This window comes from Trachypithecus francoisi, unplaced genomic scaffold (assembly GCF_009764315.1).
Source record: "Trachypithecus francoisi isolate TF-2019V2 unplaced genomic scaffold, Tfra_2.0 Lachesis_group9, whole genome shotgun sequence".
NCBI lineage: Eukaryota > Metazoa > Chordata > Mammalia > Primates > Cercopithecidae > Trachypithecus > Trachypithecus francoisi.
This window is the reverse complement of record NW_022681474.1, coordinates 18,041,034-18,066,132: the sequence shown is the minus strand read 5'-3', so window position 1 is coordinate 18,066,132 and position 25,099 is coordinate 18,041,034. Positions and strand designations below refer to the sequence as shown.

At 36.2% G+C, this 25,099-nt stretch overlaps 1 protein-coding gene across 7 annotated transcripts in view; it reads left to right on the top strand.

Annotated features, from left to right (window-relative positions):
* The window catches only part of MINDY3 (MINDY lysine 48 deubiquitinase 3), an 82,502-nt gene extending 57,749 nt beyond the window's left edge, over positions 1–24,753 (top strand). For 4 of the 7 annotated variants that reach the window (XM_033209811.1, XM_033209808.1, XM_033209809.1 and 1 more), the window contains 5 exons: positions 7,072–7,144; positions 13,783–13,855; positions 16,427–16,514; positions 20,767–20,838; positions 23,789–24,753. In XM_033209811.1, coding sequence (XP_033065702.1) covers positions 7,072–7,144; positions 13,783–13,855; positions 16,427–16,514; positions 20,767–20,838; positions 23,789–23,938 — 456 coding nt within the window. In that variant the 3' untranslated portion in view covers positions 23,939–24,753. Of the gene's footprint in view, positions 1–7,071; positions 7,145–13,782; positions 13,856–16,426; positions 16,515–20,766; positions 20,839–22,010; positions 22,149–23,788 lie in introns of all 7 variants that reach the window. The other 3 variants (XR_004436782.1, XM_033209807.1, XR_004436783.1) reach the window with 3 other exon arrangements.
* The last annotated feature ends 346 nt before the right edge of the window (positions 24,754–25,099 follow it).

Here is a 25,099-nt window from a genome sequence, read left to right as displayed (position 1 = left end):
TACATGGATTTTTCTACAGATCTTTATACTAGGAACCCTGTTTACAAGTGTTTAAGTTAAATATATTGGTAAAAATTAGTGTTTATAATTTGAATTAAAATTACAGAGTTAAAAGAACTGCAAAATGAAACACTTTAATGGGAATAGAAGGTGGTTTTGTAACTTTTTCTGATTACATCTCTAAACATTTAAACATTACATAAATTTAAACAAGGTTTAACTAAACGATCATTTTCTATGGTAATCCAAAAAGCATTGTAAACACTCAAAATAAGCAAGCCAGTAATCACTTTAGAAGACTATGTACTGGTTTTGATTTGTGAAAGAAAACTTCTGAAATATTTCCATTTGAATTTACAGTAATCTCTTGGGTTTTTTCTCTTTTCATCCTATAAGTATAAACACATCTTTTTTAAGTAATATGATTGAGGTAATGCCTAAGGAGTTGACCAGATTAGCTGTTAGTAGTATATGACTGAGACCAAAAAAGGAAAACATGATTTTTTTTTCTTGTTCAAGACACAGTTTGTTTTATTAGTAATGACAGTTATAGTTGGTGGTTTTGTTATTTGGAACCTAACCAATATCGCCGGATTGTTTGTTGGGAGGCAAAAAAGAGTTTCTGTTTAGATAGCTAACAAATGGGTTTGTTATCATTTCCCCACAAACAGGGTTTTGAGTTACTTGCTTTACACTTAACTTCAACCAATAAGTTGCCTTAATTCCTGATATGATTTGGCTGTTTGTCCCTACCCAGATCTCATCTCCCATAGCAAGGAGGGACCTGGTGGGAGGCGATTGGGTCATGAGGGCTGTTTCCCGCATGCTGTTCTTCTGATAGTGAGTTCTCAGGAGATCTGGTTGTTTGATATATATCTGGTGCTTCCCCTGCATGCTCTTTTCCCTGCTGCCTTGTGAAGAAGGCGCTTACTTTTCCTTCACTGTCTGGCATGATTGTAAGTTTCCTGAGGCCTCCCCAGCCATGCAGATCTATGAGTCAATTAAACCTTTTATTTATAAATTACCCCGCCTCAGGTAGCATCTTTATAGCAGTGTGAAAATAGACTAATGCAATTCGTTTTTGAAAACATAATTGACCCTTGAGCAAAATGGGAGTTAGGGTGCTAACCCCCTGCATAGTCAAAAATCCACATAGAATTTCTGACTCCCTCAAAAATTTACTGTTAGCCAGTTGTTGACTGGAAGCCTTACCTTAACCAACAGTAGGTTAACATATATTTTGTATTTTATATGTATTATATACTGGATTCTCATAAGCTGGAGAAAAGAATATGTTAAAATTATGATGAATGTCAGTTTGTATTCTGGCCCTGCTTCTTATACATCACCTTCCTCATTGTCCAGCACTGGTTCAGAAGCATTCATCTCTATCAAACTATCTTCTGTTATTTCCTCTGATGTGGTGTCTGTTAGCTCTTGAATTTCTCCAAGATCTGTATCTTGAAACCCTTTACCCTGATTGGCTGTGTAAATCCTGTGAAGTCATACACAATATCTGGACACTGTCTTCTCTAGCAGGAATATGTTTTGGGCTGGATGGATTAGCTTTTTCTGTAACAATGATGGCCTCTTCAGTGCTGTGTAATCCTACCAGACTTCCATGTTGTTCTTGCTGTTGGGGTTCTGTTCAATAGGAATAACCATCTTTTCTACAGAGTACTGTGTGTAATGAGCCTCAAGGGTCCTTATGACCTCCTAATCTAGAGGCTGTATTAGTGATGTTGCATTAGAGGGCAGTTAACTACTTTGATGCCTTCGGTGGTGAGCTCATGGGGTTCTGGGTGGCCAGGGACCTTGTCCAATATCCGAAGAACTTTAAAAGGTGGTCTCTTACTGGCAGGGTACTATGTAACTTCGGGTACACAGCGTTGATAGAACCGATCCAGAGAAAGTGTTCTCTTTCAGGCCTTCTTTCTTATACAACCAAAAGATTGGCAGCTGGTGTTGTCTTTTCCCTTCAAGGCTTGGAGTTAGCAGTTTTATAGATAAGGGCAGTCCTGATCATCACCCTGACTGCATGTGCATAAAACAATAGCCTTTTCCTTCCTGTCTTAAATCCTAGTGCTTGCTTCTGTTCCTTACTTATAAGTGTTCTTTATGGCATTTTTCCCCCCAGAATAGGGCACCTTTGTCCACATTAAAAACCTGTTCAGGCAGATACTCTTTCTTCTCAAAGATTTTCTTAATGGTTTCTGAGAACTTACCTGCTGCCTCTTTGTTAGCAGAAGCTGCTTCTCCTGTTACCTTGATATTTTTAAAGCCAAACCAGTTTCTAAAATTATCAAACCATCCTTTGCTGGCATTAAGTTCTCCACCTTTAGCTCCCTCACTTTTGTTTTGCTTTAACTTGTCGTATAATGATTGCACTTTTTCTTGAATCTTATTAGACTCTAAAGGTGTACCTTTCCTATAGCAATCCTGCATTTACATATACGTCGCATTTTTTGTACAAGGAGATATTTTGCAAAATGTGGAAAATTTGTATGGCTGCAACAATGGCTTCACGAATTTCCTTTTCTTTTTTTATGATATTCTTACGCTGGATTCATTTCTCTTGACATAGTGAGCATCCCTCAATCCATGGTGCATATCAAGCAATTCCACTTTTTCTTACGTCCAGACTTTTGTTTCTTGGGACCACTTCCAGCATCACTAGTGGCACTTCATATGGGTCCCATGGTTTTATTCAAGATTCACAGTATTGCACTAAACATGATGAAAAGTACTTGAGGACTGCTTCGAATCACTTTTTACTGTGGTTGTGGAACTCACTGGAGTGATGGGCTGCACATGCGGAGATGATTAGCGCCACACTTGTGCTTTAAGCAGATTCAACACAAGCTCACCACAATAGCATCAGGAGATGGTGATGAAATTATTCCAGTAGTACAGTATGCACTAAAGTTAATTTCATGCTGTTATGATCTGATACTGCGTTTTTACATTCGTTTACATCTCTTGACGGTGAATGGTGCCAGGTACGGTCTGTAAGCCCCTGTTTTGGTACATTTTAGCTTTTTGTAATAGATTTGTGGCATTTCATGGTAGTGAAAAAAAAAATAGACTAGTATCTACATATATTTTATGCATGCATGGCATACTTAGTTTTTTCTTAATTTTTGAATATATCACTAGGCTGCACAGTTTGTGAGTTTTTCAAACTGTTGCAAATTTCCAAGAAAAATTTCCAATATATTTATTGAGAAAAAATTCACATATAAATGGACCCATGCAGTTCAAATCCGTGTTGTTTGAGGATCAACTGTACTCGCTTCTTAGTTCTTTGAAGGAATCTGCTTTCATCAGTTTTCAGTATTTTCCCTGGCAGGTTCCCCAGCCATAACCTCAATCTAACACTAGTATTCTATTTCTAATAGCTCATGAGAAGCCTGCAGTTGGCAAACAGTGAGTGTTTGTAGTGTGCCAAGTATTAAGATAACTCCATGTATTCTACTTGGATGTTTAACCATTACCTCCAAACTCTTAAAAGTTCAAAAATCAAATTCATTCTTCTGTCGAAGCTTATTTCCCTTCCTAAGTCCTCCTTTTCTGTCACAGTTCTGAGTCCTATTCACATTTTTCAGTTTCCCTGTGTGCTATGAAGTCACATCTCCCTGCCTTTCATGATTCCATTCCTTCTAGCTAGAATTCCCTGCCCTCTTTTCTATTTCTGATAATAGCCAAAATATATTATTTGTAAAAATCTGTAAAGGTGATTAAGATGTCTTTATTGCCCCCATATATCAAAAAGTTGGCATGTTTAATAAATGTTAAAGGCTGGCCGCAGTGGCTCAAGCCTGTAATCCCAGCACTTTAGGAGGCCGAGGCGGGTGGATCATGAGGTCAGCAGTTCAAGACCAGCCTGTCCAAAATAGTGAAACCCCGTCTCTACTAAAAATACAAAAATTAGCTGGGCATGGTGACGGATGCCTGTAATCCCAGCTACTCAGGAGGCTGGGGCAGAGATTTGCTTGAACCTGGGAGGCAGAGGTTGTAGTGAGGTGCGATAACGCCACTGCATTCCAACCTGGGCAACAGAGCAAGACTCCATCCATCTCAAAAAAATAAATGTTAGAGCATTTGGGGGGGAAAGTATGTAATATATTATCTAAATCATGGGTCAGCAGATGGCCCTCAGGCCAAATCAAGTCACCATCTGTTTTGGTAAAGTTAAGTTTTATTGGAACATAGCCATGGTCATGTATTTTGCTGCTAAAACCATGTGCCCTGCAAAACATAAAAATTTACTCAATGGCCCATTACAGAAAAATGCTTACCAAACCCTGCTCTAAATGAACATGTAGTTAACTAGAGTCCACCAGGACATTTGCCTGAGTTCCAACTGCTCTTTCTATAGCAGGCGAGCTTGTATAGCCTATTCATAACCAGAGGCAAGAAAGAGATAAGTGGTATACTTTTCATTAAGGTTTACTTTAATTTCGTTCTACGTTGGCATAGTTTTTTTTTTTTTTTTTTTTTTTTTTTGAGACAGTGTCTTGCCCTGTCGCCCAGGCTGGAGTGCAATGTCATGATCTCGGTTCACTGCAACCTCCGCCTCACAGGTTCAAATGATTGTCCTGCCTCAGCCTCCCAAGTAGCTGGGATTATAGGAGCCCGCCACCACGCCCAACTATTTTTTGTATTTTTAGTAGAGACGGGGTTTAACCATGTTGGCCAGTCTGCTGTCTAACTCCTGACCTCGTTATCTGCCCGCCTTGGCCTCCCAAAGTGTTGGGATTACAGGCGTGACCCCCAGTGCCCAACCACTAGTAGAGTATTTTTTTAAAAAACACATGGCACTTAGAGAAAAGGCATCAGGTAGTTTGCTTTAAATTATTTTTACACTCCAGATTTTCACCTCCTTAATGCCAGAGAATCTGATCTAAACCTTCTATGGCTAAAATCTGGAATTTTACTTGCTTCCCTCTACTATGTAAACAGCAATAATTTCCCAAACTTTGTAGCAATATTGAAGTAATGCTTCAGTTACATTTCTACTACCTTCCCCCACAAAGATTTAGTTTAACCCAGAAAAAATAACCTGATACTCCCTTTTCTTCTATTTAGATCATAGTTTTAAGTAATATTTAGAAATTTCCAGCAATATCTTCAAACTTATTTTAAAACTTTTCCTCACTTATTAGTGACCCAAAAAAAGGTTGAGAGTGGAACAGATGGTGAATAGAAAGAATAACTGTATCCTGATTTTGTGCCCCTGTAAGTTCCCCTCTGCATAAAATTTGATCTGTTAACCGTGTACCTTCTCAGCCAGAATTTCAAAGGTTATGGTGTTCATCTACAAATTTCAACAGTCAAATGGAGACAATTGAAAAAGAAAAATGTGTTAGAAATAGTTAAGGGAGCTAAAGCTTATACTAGAATAAATGTAGAAATCTGCAACTAAGGTTTGGGAGTGATAAAGGGAACTGAGGAATAATAATAACCCGTGTGTCAGCAATTGCTCCCTAAATCTGAGAGCCAACACTGTAATCCTGGCTTTGGGATAAAAGTTAATTATAGAGCTAAGGCTATATTGGTAATGTATCAGAAAAAGGAAAGAGGGTTTTTAAGAAATATTGTTCAGGTTAAGTAAACCTTTCTTTGACCCAGTCATCCCACTCTGGTGACCTGCTGTACAAATATAACTGCACGTTTATGATGTTACATGTTCAGGTTTATTTGATTCAGCATTTTTTGTAACAGCAAAAGATTAGATACAGTTCAAGGGTCCAGCAATAAAGGACTAGATCATAAAATCAAAAAGGCATTGAAAGTTAAGCCAAAGGAAAAACATGTCACTTGGGCATATACATTATCAGCAAAATAATGTTGGAAATGCAGTGAAGGGTGAGCCTAAGAAGTTTCTAGGAAGGGATTGTAAATGAGAGACAACTGTACATTACAAAATTTTACAAATGTTAAAAAATATCAGGTGGTTTTTAAGTTGCTTTACCTTTTATTATAATACATGAAAAATGTGTAAGGGCTTGCACAGGTTGCCTTGTTTTAGTTCCCATTCCTGTTTTTTATAAATAAGGTTTTCAGGAACCGAGTCCTAATGGTTGAGTTAGAACTCCTCTGATTCTTAGTTTCTTCACCCGTGAACAGGGTAAAGGTGAGATATTAGAATAACAGTTAAGAAGTACATTTCTTGCAAAAATTGTGTCCACAGGGGAACAGCATTTTAGATTTTAACATTTGTACCCCATAAAAAGGATTCAAGGTAGTAGGAAGGGATACTTGGAAACTTACTCTCTGATGACGTTTGTCTGAGTGAACACCAGTATAGGCAAAGATCATTATAGGTAAAAGCTAACCAAAGGTAAACAATAAGAGCCTGCATTTTAGATTCATGTGTGTCAAGCAGAATTTCGTAATGGCTTAGATATGTGGGGTAAATGTAAAGAATCAACACAATTTTTGTGCTTAGAATTCTGATAAATATTTTCTGTGATAAATTAGTCATGGTAGAGAATTTGTTTTATGGGAGAAAGAAATTTCTGTCTCTAGAGTGTTTCGAGTTCTGAAAAATTAAAATTCTGGACATGTAGAACTTGATTGAGCTTTGACTAGGTTACTAAATTAATTAAAATTTTTAATGCATTGCTATCTAATTGTATCATTATTTGCTATAATAAATCTCTGGATTTTATTCTCGAATATTTGAAAACTAGAGTATATTTTATTTCTTCTTACCTGAACAAAAAAATGTGGGAAAAAATGGTTCGGGTTTTTTTGTGTGTGTTTGTTTTATGTTTTTTTTTTCATGCTACATTTTTATAGTAATTTTCCCCAGTGTTTTAAGTATTTATATAAAGCTTCACATGTATTGTTCACAACAATTTTCTGTGGTTGAAGTTTTATTGCCATTTTTCAAATGTAAAATAAATGACCTGGAGAGTTTATGATCTATCTCGTTACACATCTATGATAAATGTAACTCAAAGTCTTCTGACTCCAATGTCATTATGTCTCCCTACCCTAGTATCTGTTTTCTTTTTAATGTCATGATACTATAGCTAGTTGACAACGTGCTTCTTATCTTTTCAGGATATGGCTTTAGTTGCCCCTGAAGCTCCTTCAGAACAAGCCAGAAGAGTTTTTCAAACCTACGACCCAGAAGGTAAAAGATTTTATTAACATCATCTCTGTGTTTTATGTCTTCATATGTTTGAAATATATTGATACCTACCTGATTTTATTCAAAAGATATATTGGGTTATTTAATGAAACGTAAGTTGTGTTTCTTGAACATTTTAAAAGGAAAATAGTGAAAATGTGAACAAATGAAATAGCACACAAGTACTTGTTGAATTGGGTTTCTTGGAGTACTGAAGGTATAGTTGACCTCTGATTAATCTTGACCCCAAACAGGGAAAAATACCACCTTTTGAACAAACTGTTTGAAAAGTAAGTCATTTGCTTCTTTACTTATCCAAACGAATATTAAATAAACAGATCTTCCAGGATATTTCTGTATAATTGACCTCCCAGGATAAAGAAGCAGAGGAAGGTCATCTGAATCATTCACTTTGGAGCCTATGCTTAGCTATTCTACCTAACAAAGTATAGTTTTATATATCCTTAAAATGTCTGCTGAGTCATTGTCACCGAGGTTGTTTTGATCACTTTTGTGTTTACATATTTAGGTAACAGTTACGACTTTATTATAGCTAACTCACTGACCTTTCAAGTATAACTTCAAAACTAAGTTGTCATACTTGAAAGTTCCCTTACGAAGTACCATGTAGAAATGGAAGTTGCTGGATCAGTGAAGTCCTTGTGGACACCTGAATGGATTCAGTTATCTTTATGAATATAATTTCTTCTATCTTGAAACTTCTTACACTTAGCGATCTGCTCTTTTCCTCTCTGAAAATCCATGTCATGCAGATTCTAAGAATATACTTTTAGCACTTACTAGCAGATAACTTTAGGCTAGTTACTTTTAGGTCTGCTGTTTTCTTAGGTATCATTGTTAGAACGACTGTACCTAGTTCTTAGAGGCATTATGAATATTAAATGAATAATGTAGAAAGCACCTTGCTCGGTGGTACAAGCGATTGTCCAAGGTAATAGTCATATTCTTAACCCAGTATAACTACGAACATGCCAAAACCAAACACATGGCTTTCATGTAATCGTTAAGTGTTGTGTTGTGTTGTGTTTTACTAGTGAAGACTTGGGAACCACAGTTGAAACTGGGAGTGAATGAGTTTCTTGAGAAAAGAAACATACAAGGAGAGGATCAGAAAATCTTAGGAGATAATAACTATTAAAGAATAAAGACATGAAAAAATGCCTTCAGAGCAGACATAGGAGCCCTAAACTTTAGAAGGCTGATGTTGTAAGACTAAAAAATTTCATCAATGCTGCAAAGATACTGAAGTTAAGGTTGTTAAAGTAGGAGACAGTTGTCAAAAGTAGTGGCTTTGTTTGCTTTCAGTAATCACTAATGAGGTAGCAGGCTTGTACTATTCTTTTACAATGTACCAAGGAAAATTAGAACTTCTCAGATTACCAATACTAAAACATAACTTATAGTCAGTGCAGTTATTTCAGAATTGAGTTGTGAGAGATGCATATGAAAATAAATTTGCTGTATTTCTACTAGACAAAGAAAATTATTAAATGGTTTTAATCTACAGAGTTGTGTGTAACAACTTATCAGGACTATAAACTGAATTATTAAGCAAAATTTATTCAGATAGCTTAGAAACTATGCCTCTATGACTTAGGAAGAAGATAAAATCTACTTTTCATCTAAATATCACACTGTTCATGGTTTAGCTATGTGATAGCTCTAAGAAGTAGAAGGATTAAAAGTAGATTAATTTTTCAGTTTTTATTCTTTTCAATCACTTACAGACTAATCTGCTAATTTAATTTTCTTTCTCCAAATGGTATGCTTTTGTTTCAAGATGTAAGCAAATCACGCTTTCTCAGAATACTTACTATACAAAAAGTTCTTACAAGCATTCAGATACAGTTTCCATTTAGCAGAGACTGGTATAGGGACAATTATCCTTTGTCACCCTCCTCAGAATGCTTGTAGAATAACTGACCTAGAAGGACACTGAAGGTACCCAGGAGTATTTTTGTACCTTTATCTCACTTTTAGCTCCCACCCCTGGTTGCTAAACTCAGGTATCTGACTGGGTGTATTTGCAGTCACACTGTTAACACTGTGCTGTGGGTATATTCCTAATTAAATAGACATGTACAGGCTAATCACCATTTATAGCATGCCTCTATGAGACCACATCTTCCATAACCTAAACAAGTGATTTAATACTGATCATATGGAACATAAACCTGGTATGTAAGTGGGGATCTGTCTAAGAATGATGTGTGGCATTTGCATGGAATGTTACAATTTCTAAAACACTTTACCTCCATGTCCTCATTAAAACCTTGCCACAGACCTAGGAGATAGGCAGGGATCATCATCATTTGTGTTCTTTAGAGAACAGCCTTGTGATGGTTTGAGTCACTTCTCCAGAGCCACATACCTAAATGTGAGAACCAAGACTAGATTTTAAGTGTTTCAGCAATCTTTCCCCTTCTCTCTACTATACCAGTATCTTTCTGAAAGGCCAAAGTCATAAAGAGGTACTTTTTAACCTTTCCAAATTTAAGTTTACTTTGAACTGTTAATTTAACGGAGTAAGGATTTGATCCTCTCATTTCTAGTTGAGCAATTTCTGCCCATTTCAGAATCTTGAGGATCTTAGGAGCCCAATACTTATTTTGATATCAAGCATACTTATAAAACAATGTCAAAAATATATTTTTTTAACTGTTAGTTTCTCATTTGGAATACTAGCAAAATTGTACTTTCTGCGGGACCTTGATGTATCTCCTCTAGACAGTTGGCTCAGTTTAATCTCACATTCAGAAAGGGGAGACTAGCATACGTACTCAGCTTAAAGAGAATCAGGTATCAGGCCTATTCAAAGTGTTCCACATGAGCTTCGGAGAAAGGCCACAGTGTTTATTTTTGTGGATCTTTTTTGTGGAAGAAAGTGTTTGGATATGTGCTTTGTATTCAGGTACATGTTTTATAGGAATTTTTGTAAAATGATAAGGATGAAGATACATTAATATGATCAAAGATACTGAACAAGAATTCTCTAGTGCCTCTGGATACCAGGAAAATGGCTCCATCTCTGTTACTCCTCACTAGCTGTGTGATGTTGGACAAGTTCCTAACTCAGTTTTTCATCTGTAAAATGGACTTAATAGCAACTACTTTATATGAATTAGTCAGCACTCAATACCTTAACCGTTGTGTTGTTTTTTTAAAATGTGTGGCACAGAGCTTATTCCATAATCTCCAAAGACATCAAGGTCTGCATAGGTAGTGTTTGAAGTGCTCATCACAGGTTTTCACATTATACATAATGGATTTTGTTTTCTTCTTTCTCCTTTATCCCCTCCCCCTTGTGCAATCACATGTCAGGAAGCAACACTATTTCTTTTAAAAGATCCCAGTCTTTAAGAATAATTGGACTATTGTAGATTGAGCTTAATATACACCACTCCCTAGACATCCTCTAGAATTGCCTTGTCTTTTCTGTTCCTTTTAAATAAATGCTCCTCCCTGTGCCCTTGCTGTGGCCTCCCTGCACTCCTGTCACTGTCGTCACTGTTTCTGTCAGGCAGCCCCAGCTAAGTTTTCTGTATACTGCCACCATATTTTGTACCTTTTCCATCACATAATAAAAATGAATTTGCAGTACGAGCTATAAACGAGCTACTTATTTCTGAGCTTGTATCATTAAAAGTAACAAATGTTATCAAGCAGCTATGAGTCAAGCACTGTGGTAGGCCCTGGGGATCTGGACTCCCTGCCCTGCAAAACTCACTGCCCACTGGGGAGCCAGGTGGGCCAGCCAGAAGTAATGCCAAGGAGGTCCGGAAAAGCTCAACTCTGGTGTCTGTGTGACTTGGCCTTGGGGAAGAGGCCACTTGCTTTTTCAATAAGAGTATTTATTAAATGGTAGATCTATATTAAGGTTTTAATGGTATATTGCTACATACATATACAATGTTTAAAATAAAATCACTTAATATTTGACTACAATGACATTAAATTCTAATTTTTTTTTGATTCCCAAGAAACCATAGTCTCTGTCTCCCACAGTATATGGAAAATGTTAGTCTCAAGTATGCTGGGCTTCACAGTTTCCTTATAAGCTGTTTGTTGCAAAACTCTTGAGAAACGTTTTTCCAACTTCTGTTAATTTTGAGTATTTGATATTTGCCTTCTTCCTGCAGTGTCCAGTTTAGCTAGTATCACTGTTAAAATTGAGACCTGCTGGTCTCTCCTGTTTCTTTCTTAATCTTTCAGAACAGAAATCCTGATTGTTTTATATTTCCTTTGAAAGCCCAATTCAGGTTTCCTCCCAGTTACGAAACAGTTATCTTATCCAGTAAATGACACGCCTCACTTTCACTCTCCTTCATCAGCACTCTTTTGCATTGAGTTATTCCTCCCCACAATCTCTAAGGACTTGACACTTTTAGCAATCTGGATATTTAACTGGTAAAAATCTTTAAAAATTTTAAACCAACAGCTTTTTTCCTCCTTTCAGCCACAATCCGACAGTATTACAATATGTATGTGCTAGCCACTGGCTGCTCTGCCCTCTTTTCATAGTTCCCATTCTTTTGTGTTGATATCTCTGTAGTTAATTTACCAACGCATGCAAGTTCTATTTTTTTATTTTAGTTCTTCATAGATCTGCTTGACTAATCAAATGATATTCTGAGATTTCCTTTGCTGTTGACTTTCAGGTCATCTTTTCATCTTTGTGCCTCGTTTCCTTATTCTCTAGAGAGTCAGTTGACGAAATGTCAGATGACCTAGGTTTCATCTGTTCTTACACTTAACAATTCTGGTCTTTTTCTAAAGAATTTTTTTGTAGGTATGATTAACATATCAAAGTAAGTTTTCTACAAAGGAGAATAATTTTGAAATCTCTTTCTCATCTTGACTATATTAAAAGTCTTTGAATTATTGAGAAAATTCTATTACATCTTTAGTTTTAAAATTAGTATTTTAAGCATGTTGTTAAGAACGTCACATTGTTGTTTTTATTATTATTTGCCAATTAACTTTTTCTTGGGGTGGGAGCTGAGTTGCAGGTTATAGTTTCTGCGGAAAGGCTGCCAGCTGTGACAAAGTACATGCTGTTAGTGCTCCTGAAGAACGTGTACAAATTGAGCATCCCTAACCCGAAAGTTTGATCCTCCAAAATTTTGAGTGCCTATATGACCCTGTGGAGCATTTCAGATTTTGGACCAGATTGGGGATGTTCAACCATTATATATTTGCAAATATTCGAAAACCAGAAGAAATCTGAAATCTAAAACACTTCTAGAACCAAGCATTTTGGATGAGGAGACTCCACCTGTACTACCAAATGGATGTAGCCTATAAACACAGAAACCTAATTGTTCCTGTCTGCTGGTGGCCACATAAAGCCTGTTTCACATTTGGAGATGCTGAGCCTTTTTACCTATGACCTAACTTAAGCAAAATCGTGATCAGACTCATCAAAGCTAAGCCCACAGAGCTTGAATGTTTTTACAAGTGCCTTCAACCAAGGTCTTCTTGATTCTCAATACCTCAGATTATTGGTAACTTAACAAACTGGAATTACTCTAACCCTTCACTTAAAAAATTGCTCATTTTTAATTATCCTAGATGACTCATAACCTTTTAGTCAAGGCCAATCTGTCTTCAAATGGATAAACAGCTCCTTATGAGGTTTAAGAATAGAAAAGACCATTCTACAATCATAACTTCATTCCTTTCTGATAGTGATAGTGTACAATTCCACATCCTGAAAGAGGAACTGCACACTTTATTCTGTAGTTTGATTGTAGGAGCAGGGCTTTTGGACGTCTTGTACTCCATGGCAAGATTTTTTTTTAATCATCTAATCCCTGAAGGACATTGGAAGCTGATTTAAAGCTGAGAGTCTTCAGGCATGAGTAAATGGATAGGGGACATTGGGCACTGTACATTTAAGGAATAAACAAGTTACTTGTTTAAAACCACTCTCATTTCAAACTATCCCACAAGGACTTTGTGTGTGTCATGGTCTGTTTCATCATCAGAGTTGGGGCCATGTTCCATAAAGTAGTCATCATCAGCATTAGTTTGACTCTTCATTTCAGGATTTTTTGGTGTTTTCTTTAAAAAAAAAAAAAAAAAAAAACTACAGCTTTTATTTAAATCACCAAGTCTGTTTTAGAATATGTTTGCTGTTAATCTGTCAGTTGTCTAAATATCAGTGGATTGCTAACATTCCTTCAGGAAACTAAATAACATTGTGACAAAGGGAATTTGTTGGTAAAGAATTCTTTTAAATGAACTTTTAAACGGGAATGTAAAGGTTTACTTTGTTTATTGAAAGTAGAAAAATATTTTCCCCGCTTAACACTCTAACACTGTTTAGAACACTGTTTAAAGATCAAATAATTTGACTTTAAACTTTCTTGGAGTTCTCAAGTTATAAAATTTTTTTATTTGAAACTAACCTAGACAATAAATATTTGCTGATGTTTCCTAGAAAACTAACAGAAGAGAGTCTCTAATAACAATAGGTAGGATGCCTAAAATAAGCAACATACTATTCCTTCACTCTTCATATTTTTTATGCGATTTTTTTCCTGGAATCTGATCAGCAGTAACAGCATTTCTTGAAGTAAATTCTTATTTCAAGTTGTTTCTGATTTTCCCCCCCCCAGATAATGGATTCATACCCGATTCACTTCTGGAAGATGTGATGAAAGCATTGGACCTTGTTTCAGATCCTGAATAGTAAGCTAAACAGGAAGTGTTATTTAGCCAACTCAAAAAGATTCTTTTAAGTTTAAGACATATTGTACATTTTTACCTTTTTAAAAATCTATCTGCATATACGAAGCATAGCAATCCATGTAAAGCAAAGATTTAGAAAGAAATCGAACTAATCCAACGTTATAGCAGACTTGACATACTTAAATTGAGTGTCCGTTCCCACCCAGCAGTTATTGTCCTGCTTTTTAAAAAATGCTAAAAGTGTCTTTCTATAAACTTTAAAAAGTTTTTTCTCTGCAAAGACTTCCCCATGTCTTAAAATTTTATGTGACTTTAGTATCTTCAGTAAAGTAATGACGGTTCTATGTAGATAGTGCTAGTTGCCCTGCTTCAATAACCAGCAGGCCTCTGACTTTCCCTCTTAAATAAAGATGATCAAAGATATCTAACATTTCTAAATGATTAACTGACCTGAAACTTGTGGGGGTGGCTGCAATATATTATGGCATATTGGTTTTCAGTATTTCTTAGGATCCTGTCATTGTCTTCATTCTCACTGTTATGTTTTATACATTGTTACATCTACAACTTCCTCTGTAGATTAAGATCTTTAGTTACTATCCATGAAAAAATAACTCTTGTTAAGTGGATGTATGTATTGATCAAATATGGGAATAAAAGTTAGGATCTGTACTCCTTTTTTCAGCATAGCTTTTCCTTCCGTAGGTTTTTCTAAGAATGAAAAAACGTGAGCTTATCGAACATAATGAAAGCGTTCAGCAAAAGCAACAGGACATATTGGTAGAATTTGATCCTGTTCTGTTTTTAGATGAGTTCAGTCATGCTTTCTTTGAAAGTATGCAATACATATAAACATTTATAAACCGGCCACATCTGAATTAATCTGTCTCAATCTTACTAGAGCTGTGATTTCATCCATTCTCAATAGAAATATTAACAAATGAATATTAATAATTGTTTTCAATTTAAAGAGAAATTCAGAGTGTTGACCTAGTCCAACAAATGGTATACTAATTACTACACTTCTTCTAACTTTATTTCCAAGTAGAGACCCTCTTGTTGACACTGCTCTAATTTGCAAAAGAGAATTAACTCAAGTAATTTTTGTTACTGACCAGACTAAGGAAGAGAAAGAAGAAAAAGTTGTGTGTTTTTTTTCCAAATTCTTACGTAGCTATATGTCATCTACCTAATTTTCCTTGTTTTATCAGATAGAAAACGTATCTTGAATCATAAAGTTAGTACATTTGATTCAGGTTGTTTTTCTTGAAGTAGCTGAAAGATTGGACTGAAGTATTCACTCTACTTTGGCCTAGTTACAGTTATAATACAGGATGGCCCATAAAATAACTGGGCCATCCTAAGGATTAAATGAATTAAATGTAATATGACCCTGCCTTCATTTGCTTCATCATAACCTCCTGGCCTTACTCAGACTCATTAAAATGCCATCTCCTTTGTACAGTATGCCATACAAGAATGATAACCACGGGCCCACAAAAGCATCTCACAAGGCCAATACTACATGTCAGATAGCAGGACTGCGAGGCAGCCTGACCCAGGTGTTTCCCAGAGAGACGGCTATGTCAGCACAGATGCAACTTTCATAAACCTTAAAAATAGTTTACCCTCACAAGAACAGCTTCAGCTCCTTTTGTGAAAGGCACACCTGGTCACTGACCCAGGCCGAAGCAGCAAACTCAAAGGAGAGAAGTTGCCCCTGAGGAAGGTGACGAGAATCACCTGAAATGTCCAAACATAACACTTCACATGGTGTGTAGTAAGGTAGACTTAACTGGTCCTTTATAATTTGAGATAGCATGGAAAATAAAACTTTTCTGAAGACTATTTCCATTTTTAAACCAATTAAACTGCAGTCTGCTTTTTTCTGCCTTCTTTCTAGTCACACGTACCACCCCCTGTCACCAGCCTTGGTATACCCACATCATAAGGGCTGGTGCGCAGTTGAGGCTGCTGCCGGACCGATACAGTATATACCACTCACTGCCATTCATGACACATTAGCCCTTTGAGAATTAATGTAGCTCTTTAACCTTCAAATTACATTGTCTATGAATTTTAAGCTTCTATCTCATTTAGTTCTTAAAAGTAAGCTTTTGAAGAGATGTTTTCAATTATCTGATGTTCCACTGCCTTTTGACCGTGTTTCTTTTTCTGCGTGGGCTTAAAATACACATGTTGTTAGTTAAATGCCTTATTTGATTGTTAAATTCAGGCATACCTATGAAGCAAAGAGAATTTGCCTTTGGGAAGTTACAAGCTTGAGTTTATAAGCCTTGGTTTTTAAATTACTTTACCTAATAAGGAACAATATTCCAAAGTCGTCACAATTTAAATTTTAAATAGTAACAGATTACTCTAGTTTAAAAATAACCAAGTTTTGGCAAATTAGATGTCATTCCTGTGTATTTGTCATTAAGGTTCTAAAAAGAACAGCTCTTAGTATTTTTGGTAGTTGAATGTGTTGTAGTACCAGTAATTTAATCATGAAAGAAAAGCAGCTTTTTTTTTCCTCTGGTATCCACTGTTTTTCTTTTTTTCTCCCCATAGTATAAATCTCATGAAGAATAAATTAGATCCAGAAGGATTAGGAATCATATTATTGGGCCCATTTCTTCAAGAATTTTTTCCTGATCAGGTAACATAGTTGAGGAAATATATTTACTGTTACTCTGTTGGGATGATTACCTGTGATTGTTTGCAGCATTTTCTCTTTCTGTACAATGTCCTAATGCGCAGATATGAGACCGAGAAAGCACTGTTACATGGAAACCTTCCCAGACAGAGGGAATGTGTGTTCAAATACAGTAACGCAGTGCCTTGATGGGTAGGGTAGCAAAAGATGATGCAGACACCAGTCTACACATGTAATGATATGGAGAGAACAGTTCGGAAGTTTGTGGAGTACAAAGAGAAAGATTATCTTTCTCTACTCCCACCCCCACTTTTCTTCTCTTGGGAAACTGTTAAATACTGTGAGAGAAGGTCAAGGTGGCTGTGGGTAGTGGAAGCCCCTACCTAGTGAAGCTAAGCTCCAGGAGAATTTCAGTTGCATGGAAGAAAACCTAAGTGGGTCTGTGCTGTTTCCCATTGGAACATATCTTCCACTGGGCTTCGATAGGAGTTCAGTTACCTGGAATAGCAGAGGCATCTGTGCCAACGTTAATGTTTTTGGGTTATATCTGTATCACTGGCAAGCTAGTTCTATATCCAACACCTGTCTTTGTTCTCTAAGAGGAGCATTTTACCACTAAATCAAATTACTTAAGTAGATAATATACATCATGGTCATTTTATCAGATATCAGTGTAGTTTGCACTGAAGTTCATTGTTGGAATAGACATTCCAATTTCTATTTTACTGCTATTATTAGAGAGATTGACAAATAGAAATAATTTAAAAACTAGAGGGAAAACTACTAAAATTCAAGATGTAATTGTTAAGAAAGATTGTTAAATTCTAGATAAAATTGTTAAAGAGGTAAGATTCAAAAAGTAACTGAGGATATCACAATGTAGACAATTGGACTTTTTAAAACTTTGGCAAAGACTTCATGAAAAATTAGATTGTATTTTGTGACATTAGACCCTTCAGTGTGATATCCTCTTTGTTCACATTCTGACTACTAGATTTTTTATTGGAATCTGATGTTCTAGATATCTGGATAAATAATAAATTATAGCATTTTAAACTTTGATACAGTATTAATTTTAATTATATTTCAAGGCTATGGGAACATTTGATAGAAATATTGATTCTTAGTTATAAATACAGTAAAAATACAATATTCCTGTTTTTTATTTAATTTGGGGAAGATTTTGAAAAGTGAGAAATGTAAAGTGAGACAGTTGTAGTAATTTTTTAGGTAATAAGAGGGTTCCAGTCCCTTCTCTTTCACCTGTAACAGACATTTCCATTTGGTTGTACTGTTTGTTCCCTCTGTGTTTCTCTCTCACTGTTTGCTTGTTGCCTGCTATTCTGAAGACACTCTCCACCTGAGCCTGGTTTGTCTGGTTGCCTCTGTATAGTTCATGCTGTTTCCCTCCCCAGAGCATGTGATCCTGCTCCTGATGACCTTTAGAGCAGTGAGTTCTCAGCGTGATCTCCAAGAGCTTGTTAGAAATGCAAATTCTCAGGTTTCTCCCTGAAGCAGAGAATTTGCTTTAAGGGTGGTGCAGCAATGTGGTCTAACAAGCCCGAGGCCCAAGTTACAGAACAGCTGCTTTAGAGGAAGACCTGTCACAGTACCACCTATTCCCATCCTGTAGCAGCTCAGACACCCTCTGTGTCATAGATCTTTTCCGATCATGCCCTACATACCACTGATGTCCCCTTTCTCCTGTAGCCAGAAAATGCATAGTGACTCAGCACTCCTTTTGGCAATTAGTCACATACTGTCTTGTCCCAAACAGATGAATATAGTGATCATTCAGTAAACTGTTCATTTATTTAAGACGGAGTCTCGCTCCGTCACGCGGGCTGGAGTGCAGTGGCATGATGTCAGCTCACTGCAACCTCCGCCTCCCTGGTCCAAGCAGTTCTCCTGCCTCAGCCTCCTGCATAGCTGGGACTACACGTGGTGGCCTGCCACTATGCCTGACTAATTTTTGTATCTTTAGTAGAGATGGGGTTTCACCTTGTTGGTCAGGCTGGTCTCAAACTCCTGACCTCAGGTCAGGTGTTCCACCCGCCCTGGCCTTCCAAAGTGCTGGGATTACAGGCATGAGCCACTGCACCTGGCCCAGTAAACATTTAATCAACCACAAATAAATGAAGTTGTGAAACTGGAGTGACAAGGACAGCCAGGAAAATATTTAACTTCAGTAATCTTTATAATGCTTCAAGTAGGTCCTATGGAAGAACATTTCTTTGCTATGAGGTAGAGGCTGACACAGGAGGAAAAAAGTCGGAATATTTATAAGCTTTTCAAGGTCATTCGTTTAAGTAAGAATAGCAGTAGCAGCTCCCATTTCCCAAGCACATACTCTCCATCAGGCACTGTGTGCCTTCTAAACTCCATACTATTATTTTCCCCATTTTGACAATGAGGAAATTGAGCATTAGAGAACTTAAGACAATTGTTGAAGGTCATACACTAGGTATTTTAGTAGCTGATTCAGGAATCTAACATAGTCTGTCGAACCACAGAGTCTACGCACTTTGCCACTGGACTACACTACCTTTTGTTGGTATTTCTGTATTTTATGCCAGTTAATTACGGGAAATAGGGAATATAAATTGTATTTGATTACAGGAAAATGGTTATTTTTTAAGTTTAAATAATTTAACTCTGATAGTCAAGAGTCAAATTATGTAACTAATTGCATTGACTCATGTAATTAAGGAAAGGATCAAATTGATTTTTCTATTTTCTGTAAGTCATTTTCAGTGGGATACCAAAAAAATGTAAGAGTTTAGGCTCTGGTTGGGAATTTAAGACATAAAAAGTTAAACAGTCTTTCAAAATAACAACAGACGAGATGATACAAGGTAGTACTATATGATTCATTCTCAAATTATTTAGACAATTGTTATGATAAAGGTAAAGTTCCAGTGTAGTAAAAAACCAACTAGTGTGTTCAGGAAAAACTTCACAAAAAAAGTAAGATTTAAACCGGGTCTGGAAAAAGGAAGGAGAGGAGGGCATTTTAGAGAAGAGTAAAACATAATTCATGAATGTGCAAAAGGCCAACAAAAGATCTTTTCATAGGGAAATGAGTCATGCTTGTCCAAAACAGAATTCAGAAAGGTGAGTAACTGGAGATAAGACTAAAAAGGTAGATAAAGCCCTGTATGATTTTAAGACTCATGATTGCAGGTCACAGAACCCCAGCCTAAATTGGCATAAGTGAGGGGGGAAATACACGAAGGGAAAGGAGTAGCTCAGGTGAATTGAAGAAGCAAGCACTGGGAAGGTGCTCCTGGAGTCCTTGAACAGCACTGGGAGCGTCTCCACCTCCCATCCCCTCTTCTAAAGTGGCTACATTCTCACAGCCTATCTTTCTGTAGGAGCTGAAGCTCCGGTTGCCAGCAGCTGTCTTCCCTTAATTCCAGTTGGAAAAATTCTAAGGAGGGCCACATGCCTGCTTGTATCCATGGGATATGGCCAGGAAGCCAATGGGGATCTATCCAGCAGAGGCCCTGAGGGAAGTCCCTGGGAGCCAGGTCCATAATGGCCTTGAACGCCAAATTAGGAGGGTTGAACATGGTCTTTAGCTAATTGAAAAGCAAGGTTAAGATAGTGGGAATAACATGACCCATTTTTCTACAAGCTTACTCTGTTAGTGATATATAGAATGTCTTTTATTGAATATGACTGAAGTTGCCTTAAGCACTAAAGTATGTTTTCATTTCTCACAGTGCTCTTTTCACTAATTAATGGTTGACAATATTCAAATATTGGATATTTTTTGGAAAAGAAACCACTAATTCAATATTGTGGGCCAAATTTGAAGTATTGGTACATATTGGAAGTGTATTTAGTCTGAGTAAAAGTGATGCTACTGCTTTTCTCAATACATTGAGAGGAACAAATTATTTACATAGAAAGAGAGATGAATTTTAGGAAATATTTTTGTTTCAGAAGCTTGTCTTTTGAAAAACAGTTATAGTGATACATGCATAATTAAAAACATAAAATAAGTTAGTGTGGAAGAGTTTATAATGGAAATCAACCTTCCCTCCTTCCCAGCATCTTCTTCAGAGGCAACACTTTCAGCTTCAGGGCTTTCTGGTAGTTATAACTCCATAAACCTAAGTTCCTTCTTTTGTCAAATGAGTCCCCAATCAAAGGACAAGGATTTGAGAAACATGTATTTTACTTTCAGTTGATTAGAAATTGCCTGATATAAATATAATTTAAAGTTTTAATAGTCCTTTATTTATAATAGGGCTCCAGTGGTCCAGAATCTTTTACTGTCTACCACTACAATGGATTGAAGCAGTCAAATTATAATGAAAAGGTATGATAATTCACGTAGTCGTCGGTCTTCAACTGGGTTGATGAAATAAGTACGTGAGTATGTAACAACATTCGATTCCCATACAATTGCTACCTGAGATTATTCCAGGAGTCTCTTTACTATGATGACACATTTTAGACTTGGTCATCTTTCGATTTGACCAGTATATGTTAGTCTACATTGGAGATTAACATTGGACTTCAGAGCAGTAGCTTCACCGTGACTAAATACACCCCCATACAGATCGTTAGCCTTTGGCAATGTAGCATGTTTCTAAATCAACATTATAGTTAGTCCAGTGAAAGTTGTTACTGATCCATTTAAAGGAATAAAGAGGTAACAGTGAGATTTTTTATTGGAAAAAAATATGTTTAAATAAACAACCTTCGTAGCCAGCATTTATTGAGCATTTACCCGAAATTGTGTTAAGTACTTTGCTTAAGTTTCACACCACCTTATGAAGTAAGTGCTGTCTGTATATCCCCATTTCACAGGTCAAGCAGCCAGGAAACGATAGAGCTGGGAGTGAAACTTAGTCCAACTCAGAGCCCCTGCTCCTACTGATGATGCTTCGCAGCTTTCCTTTGCTAACCGCTGACAAAGCACATAGGTGATTCACTGCCAGCTGTACTCAACCTGGCTTAACGCTAGAGTTCGGTTGCATCAGTTCCTCCTTTTTGAATGTCTATTATCTTTGCATTTATTCAAGTATCAGTTACAGTAGATACTAATTATAGTATATATATTAGTTACAGCCAATTTTAAAGGAATAAGGTCTAACATTCCTATTTAATTTGATCTGCCCATGCTGACTTCATGTATCTAAATTGTGGAAGGTTACAGAAAACAGATAGTGTAAATTAAGTACATAATTTTAATTAGACGAAATCTAAAAGACTAAAATTTACTGTTATCTTTATAACAAAATATAAATTAGATAATTTTATCAGGTCCAAAGATAGATAGACAGACAGATAGATAGACAGATAGATAGATGCAAAGAATATACATGGTCAAGAAAATTTGGATGCTGTTTTCTAATGTGCGAATGAGTGCTTCATCTAGAGTTTGACGTTTGCACAGCTTTGTAATAGGAGGTACATTATAATCACTAATTGTTCACCTATACAATCCCTGCCAGATATATCTCAAATATTATCCATATTTTACAGATGAGGCATCTGAGACAGGGAGATTAAGTGACTCACCCAGGGTCACACAACATGTCATTGGCAGAGCAGGGATTGGAACTGAGTTCCTGATTCCCAATCCTGTCTTTGGTCTGCTTGGCCACTCTACCTGTATATAGTGTAAGTTTTCAAATCATGCTTGGGACAAGCTTCTGACACACTAACAAAAAGATTAGAAAACAAATAAGATGAACTGTTAAAATGACGGTAATATACAACAGCTATAAAGCAAAGTATGGATGTCATTAAGTCGCAGAAGTATGTTTTGAAGTTATTCAAGAGCTAAAATTATAAGCTGCATAGCAAGCTCCTATTTAAAAAGGTAACAGACAAAAGGAGAATGCTGGCAAAGTGAGATGGAGTCTGAGCCACCAGGCATCCGAGCCTGATTGAGGCCATGGAGGTGGGTCATGGTACCTTGCCCAAGCACTTCTGCTCTGATGACACGAGCACATGAAGTTCTTTGTGAAAAGTAGAGCCGGTTGTATTTAACTTAATAACTTGAATTATATTCATGTATAACTTTTCAGAAAAGGCAGTTTTGCTTTGGGGACTGAAAAGCCAGAGTTGTAGTTTCAATGTCAATTTATTTCATCAACACTAGAAACTAATATATTAAATAAAGATGCCAGAAAAATGTATTTCACATTACAATATATCTTAGTGCTTTCTTAGGAATGAGTAGATTGATGACACAAGATTATCTGATCTAGTAATATATTCTGTTCCTATATTTAATGTGTTTTAGAGGCAACTACCATTTAAGGATAATAAAGTTGTTTCTTTTGGCTTCTTAAATAGCTTATGGCTTTTATTTTGGAAGAACATAATTACGCTCGTGTATCAGCCAGTGAATGTGTAAAAATAATTTTACATACTTGGGAAGAAGACTATGTCTGTTTCTTTTAAATTACCCAGCATCAGAATTTCTCTTGGTGCAAAACGAAATTAACCACTGAGGAGTGCCTTAATGTCCACAGTGAGCCCTTGGTAATGACTTAGGGTTTTTGTTGATTATGTTATGTCCAAAATACTTTTTAAATGTTTCATTGTAAATTAATCAGAATAAAGTATGTATTTATGTGATCATTGCCACTGCATATACAGTATCTGGTTAGTTTGATCTTCAACCTCTATTTTACTTTTCCTTCTGTCCTGGCATCTTTTTAAATTTTTTCTCCATGATTTTTCATGCTGTACAGAATGCACTCATGGAATTGCATTTCAGGAATATTTAATACCATAATAGCAAATTTTGTTGACATTCAAATTGTTTTCAGCTCTAGAAATTCAATACTTAAAAGGAGAAACATGTTCCTCAGAACATAATAGCTATATTCCTTTTATAGCTTTCCATTTCATGAGGCAGTATGAGCATCTGAGAACCTCAGTATAAAAGCAGTAGGACCTGTATAAATTATATGTAAATATGATAATTAAACATTTCTTTCCAATGGTATAGATCCATTGAAGAATGTTTTTTTCTTAGAAACAGTCTATGTGTTTTATGATTCACACAATCTTGAATTTTTAAAAATCACCTGGCCAGCTAGCAATTAAATATCATTTACAAATTTACTTTGACATAAATCAGTAAGCAGATATTCCTATTCATTTCTAACAAAATAAACTTACTTGTAAAGTTTCATCTGCAACAATATGTAATACCTTATTTGCTAGTCTCCAAAAATTGTTTTCATTCCACATAAGAATTGGCTAAGACTGTTGATTGACCTTGGTGGCTTTATTTTATTCAACAGGTCATGTATGTAGAAGGGACTGCAGTTGTAATGGGTTTTGAAGATCCCATGCTACAGACAGACGACACTCCTATTAAACGCTGTCTCCAAACTAAATGGCCGTACATTGAGTTACTCTGGACCACAGATCGCTCTCCTTCACTAAATTAATTTGCCTAAGTATTTATAAGAAGGATCTTAATAACAGATGTTGAAAGAGGGGGTCAAGACTGGCAATTGGCTGGATTAAGCTAAACACTGGTATCACTGATTAACTGTAAATAACAATTAAAAACACATTTTCAGTGTTTATGATATGTTTAAATTATTTGTCCTAAAGCTTTATGTTAAAGATTAGCCTATTTTAACCCTTTGTGTGAAATTTACTAGCAAAATTAAGTTTTAATCAAAGTCCATCACTTTTGCATTCAGATATTTGGTCATTTACTTACCAAATTACAAACACAATACTATAGCATTTGTATATTGAGTATTAGAGTTACTATTTATAAGCTTCTACTTTTGGGTTTTATTTCATTGAGGCACATTTTATTGTTTGAACGATTCCAGCTTGTCATATATCAGCCTCTACACTGAAAGGCAGAAGAGTTCATTTTTCTAAGATCTGTTTTTCATTAGAAATATTGACAAATAACAAATTGTCAGTTTGGATCCTTTGACAATTGACTTAACTCTGGCATGTTCACAAAAAGTAGAAACTCTCAGAGACCATTACCATTTATTCACAGATGTATAGGGGATGTATTCTAAAAACTGATAGAATCTGATAGTCAACACTGTTAACTTTTACTGTATAATTGCCAAATACACTTTTCCAAATTCATCCCAACAGCCCTGTAAGCTAGCTTTTGTCTATATTTATAAACATGATAAATGCATGAGAACATCTGTTATTACATTAGTATATTATGTTATTTATTATGATCCTAGTTGATGGCCTAAATAAACACTTTTTTCTTTAACTGTACCCTTGCATTTTTTACCTTTGTGGCTCACAATAAACAAGTACGTACTTCTAAATGTTTCTACCCAGCAACCTTGAGAGCACAGAGTACTTACTACAAATGGCTAATGAAATCATACAGGACCTCGAATAAGAGACCAGGCCTTATGCTAACCTAAGAGCTTTGCTAACTCAGCCAGCCCGAAGCACGAGAACCCACATGGCAGCTGTGTAGACCAGTGAGCAAAGATGGAGAGATTTGCTGTATTCCAATAGGTTTATGGCCCAGCAATTTGAAATCACAATAGCCATTAATACTTTTTTTCCTCCACTTGTAAAGCAGATAATTTTATGTAGTATCCTCTTAC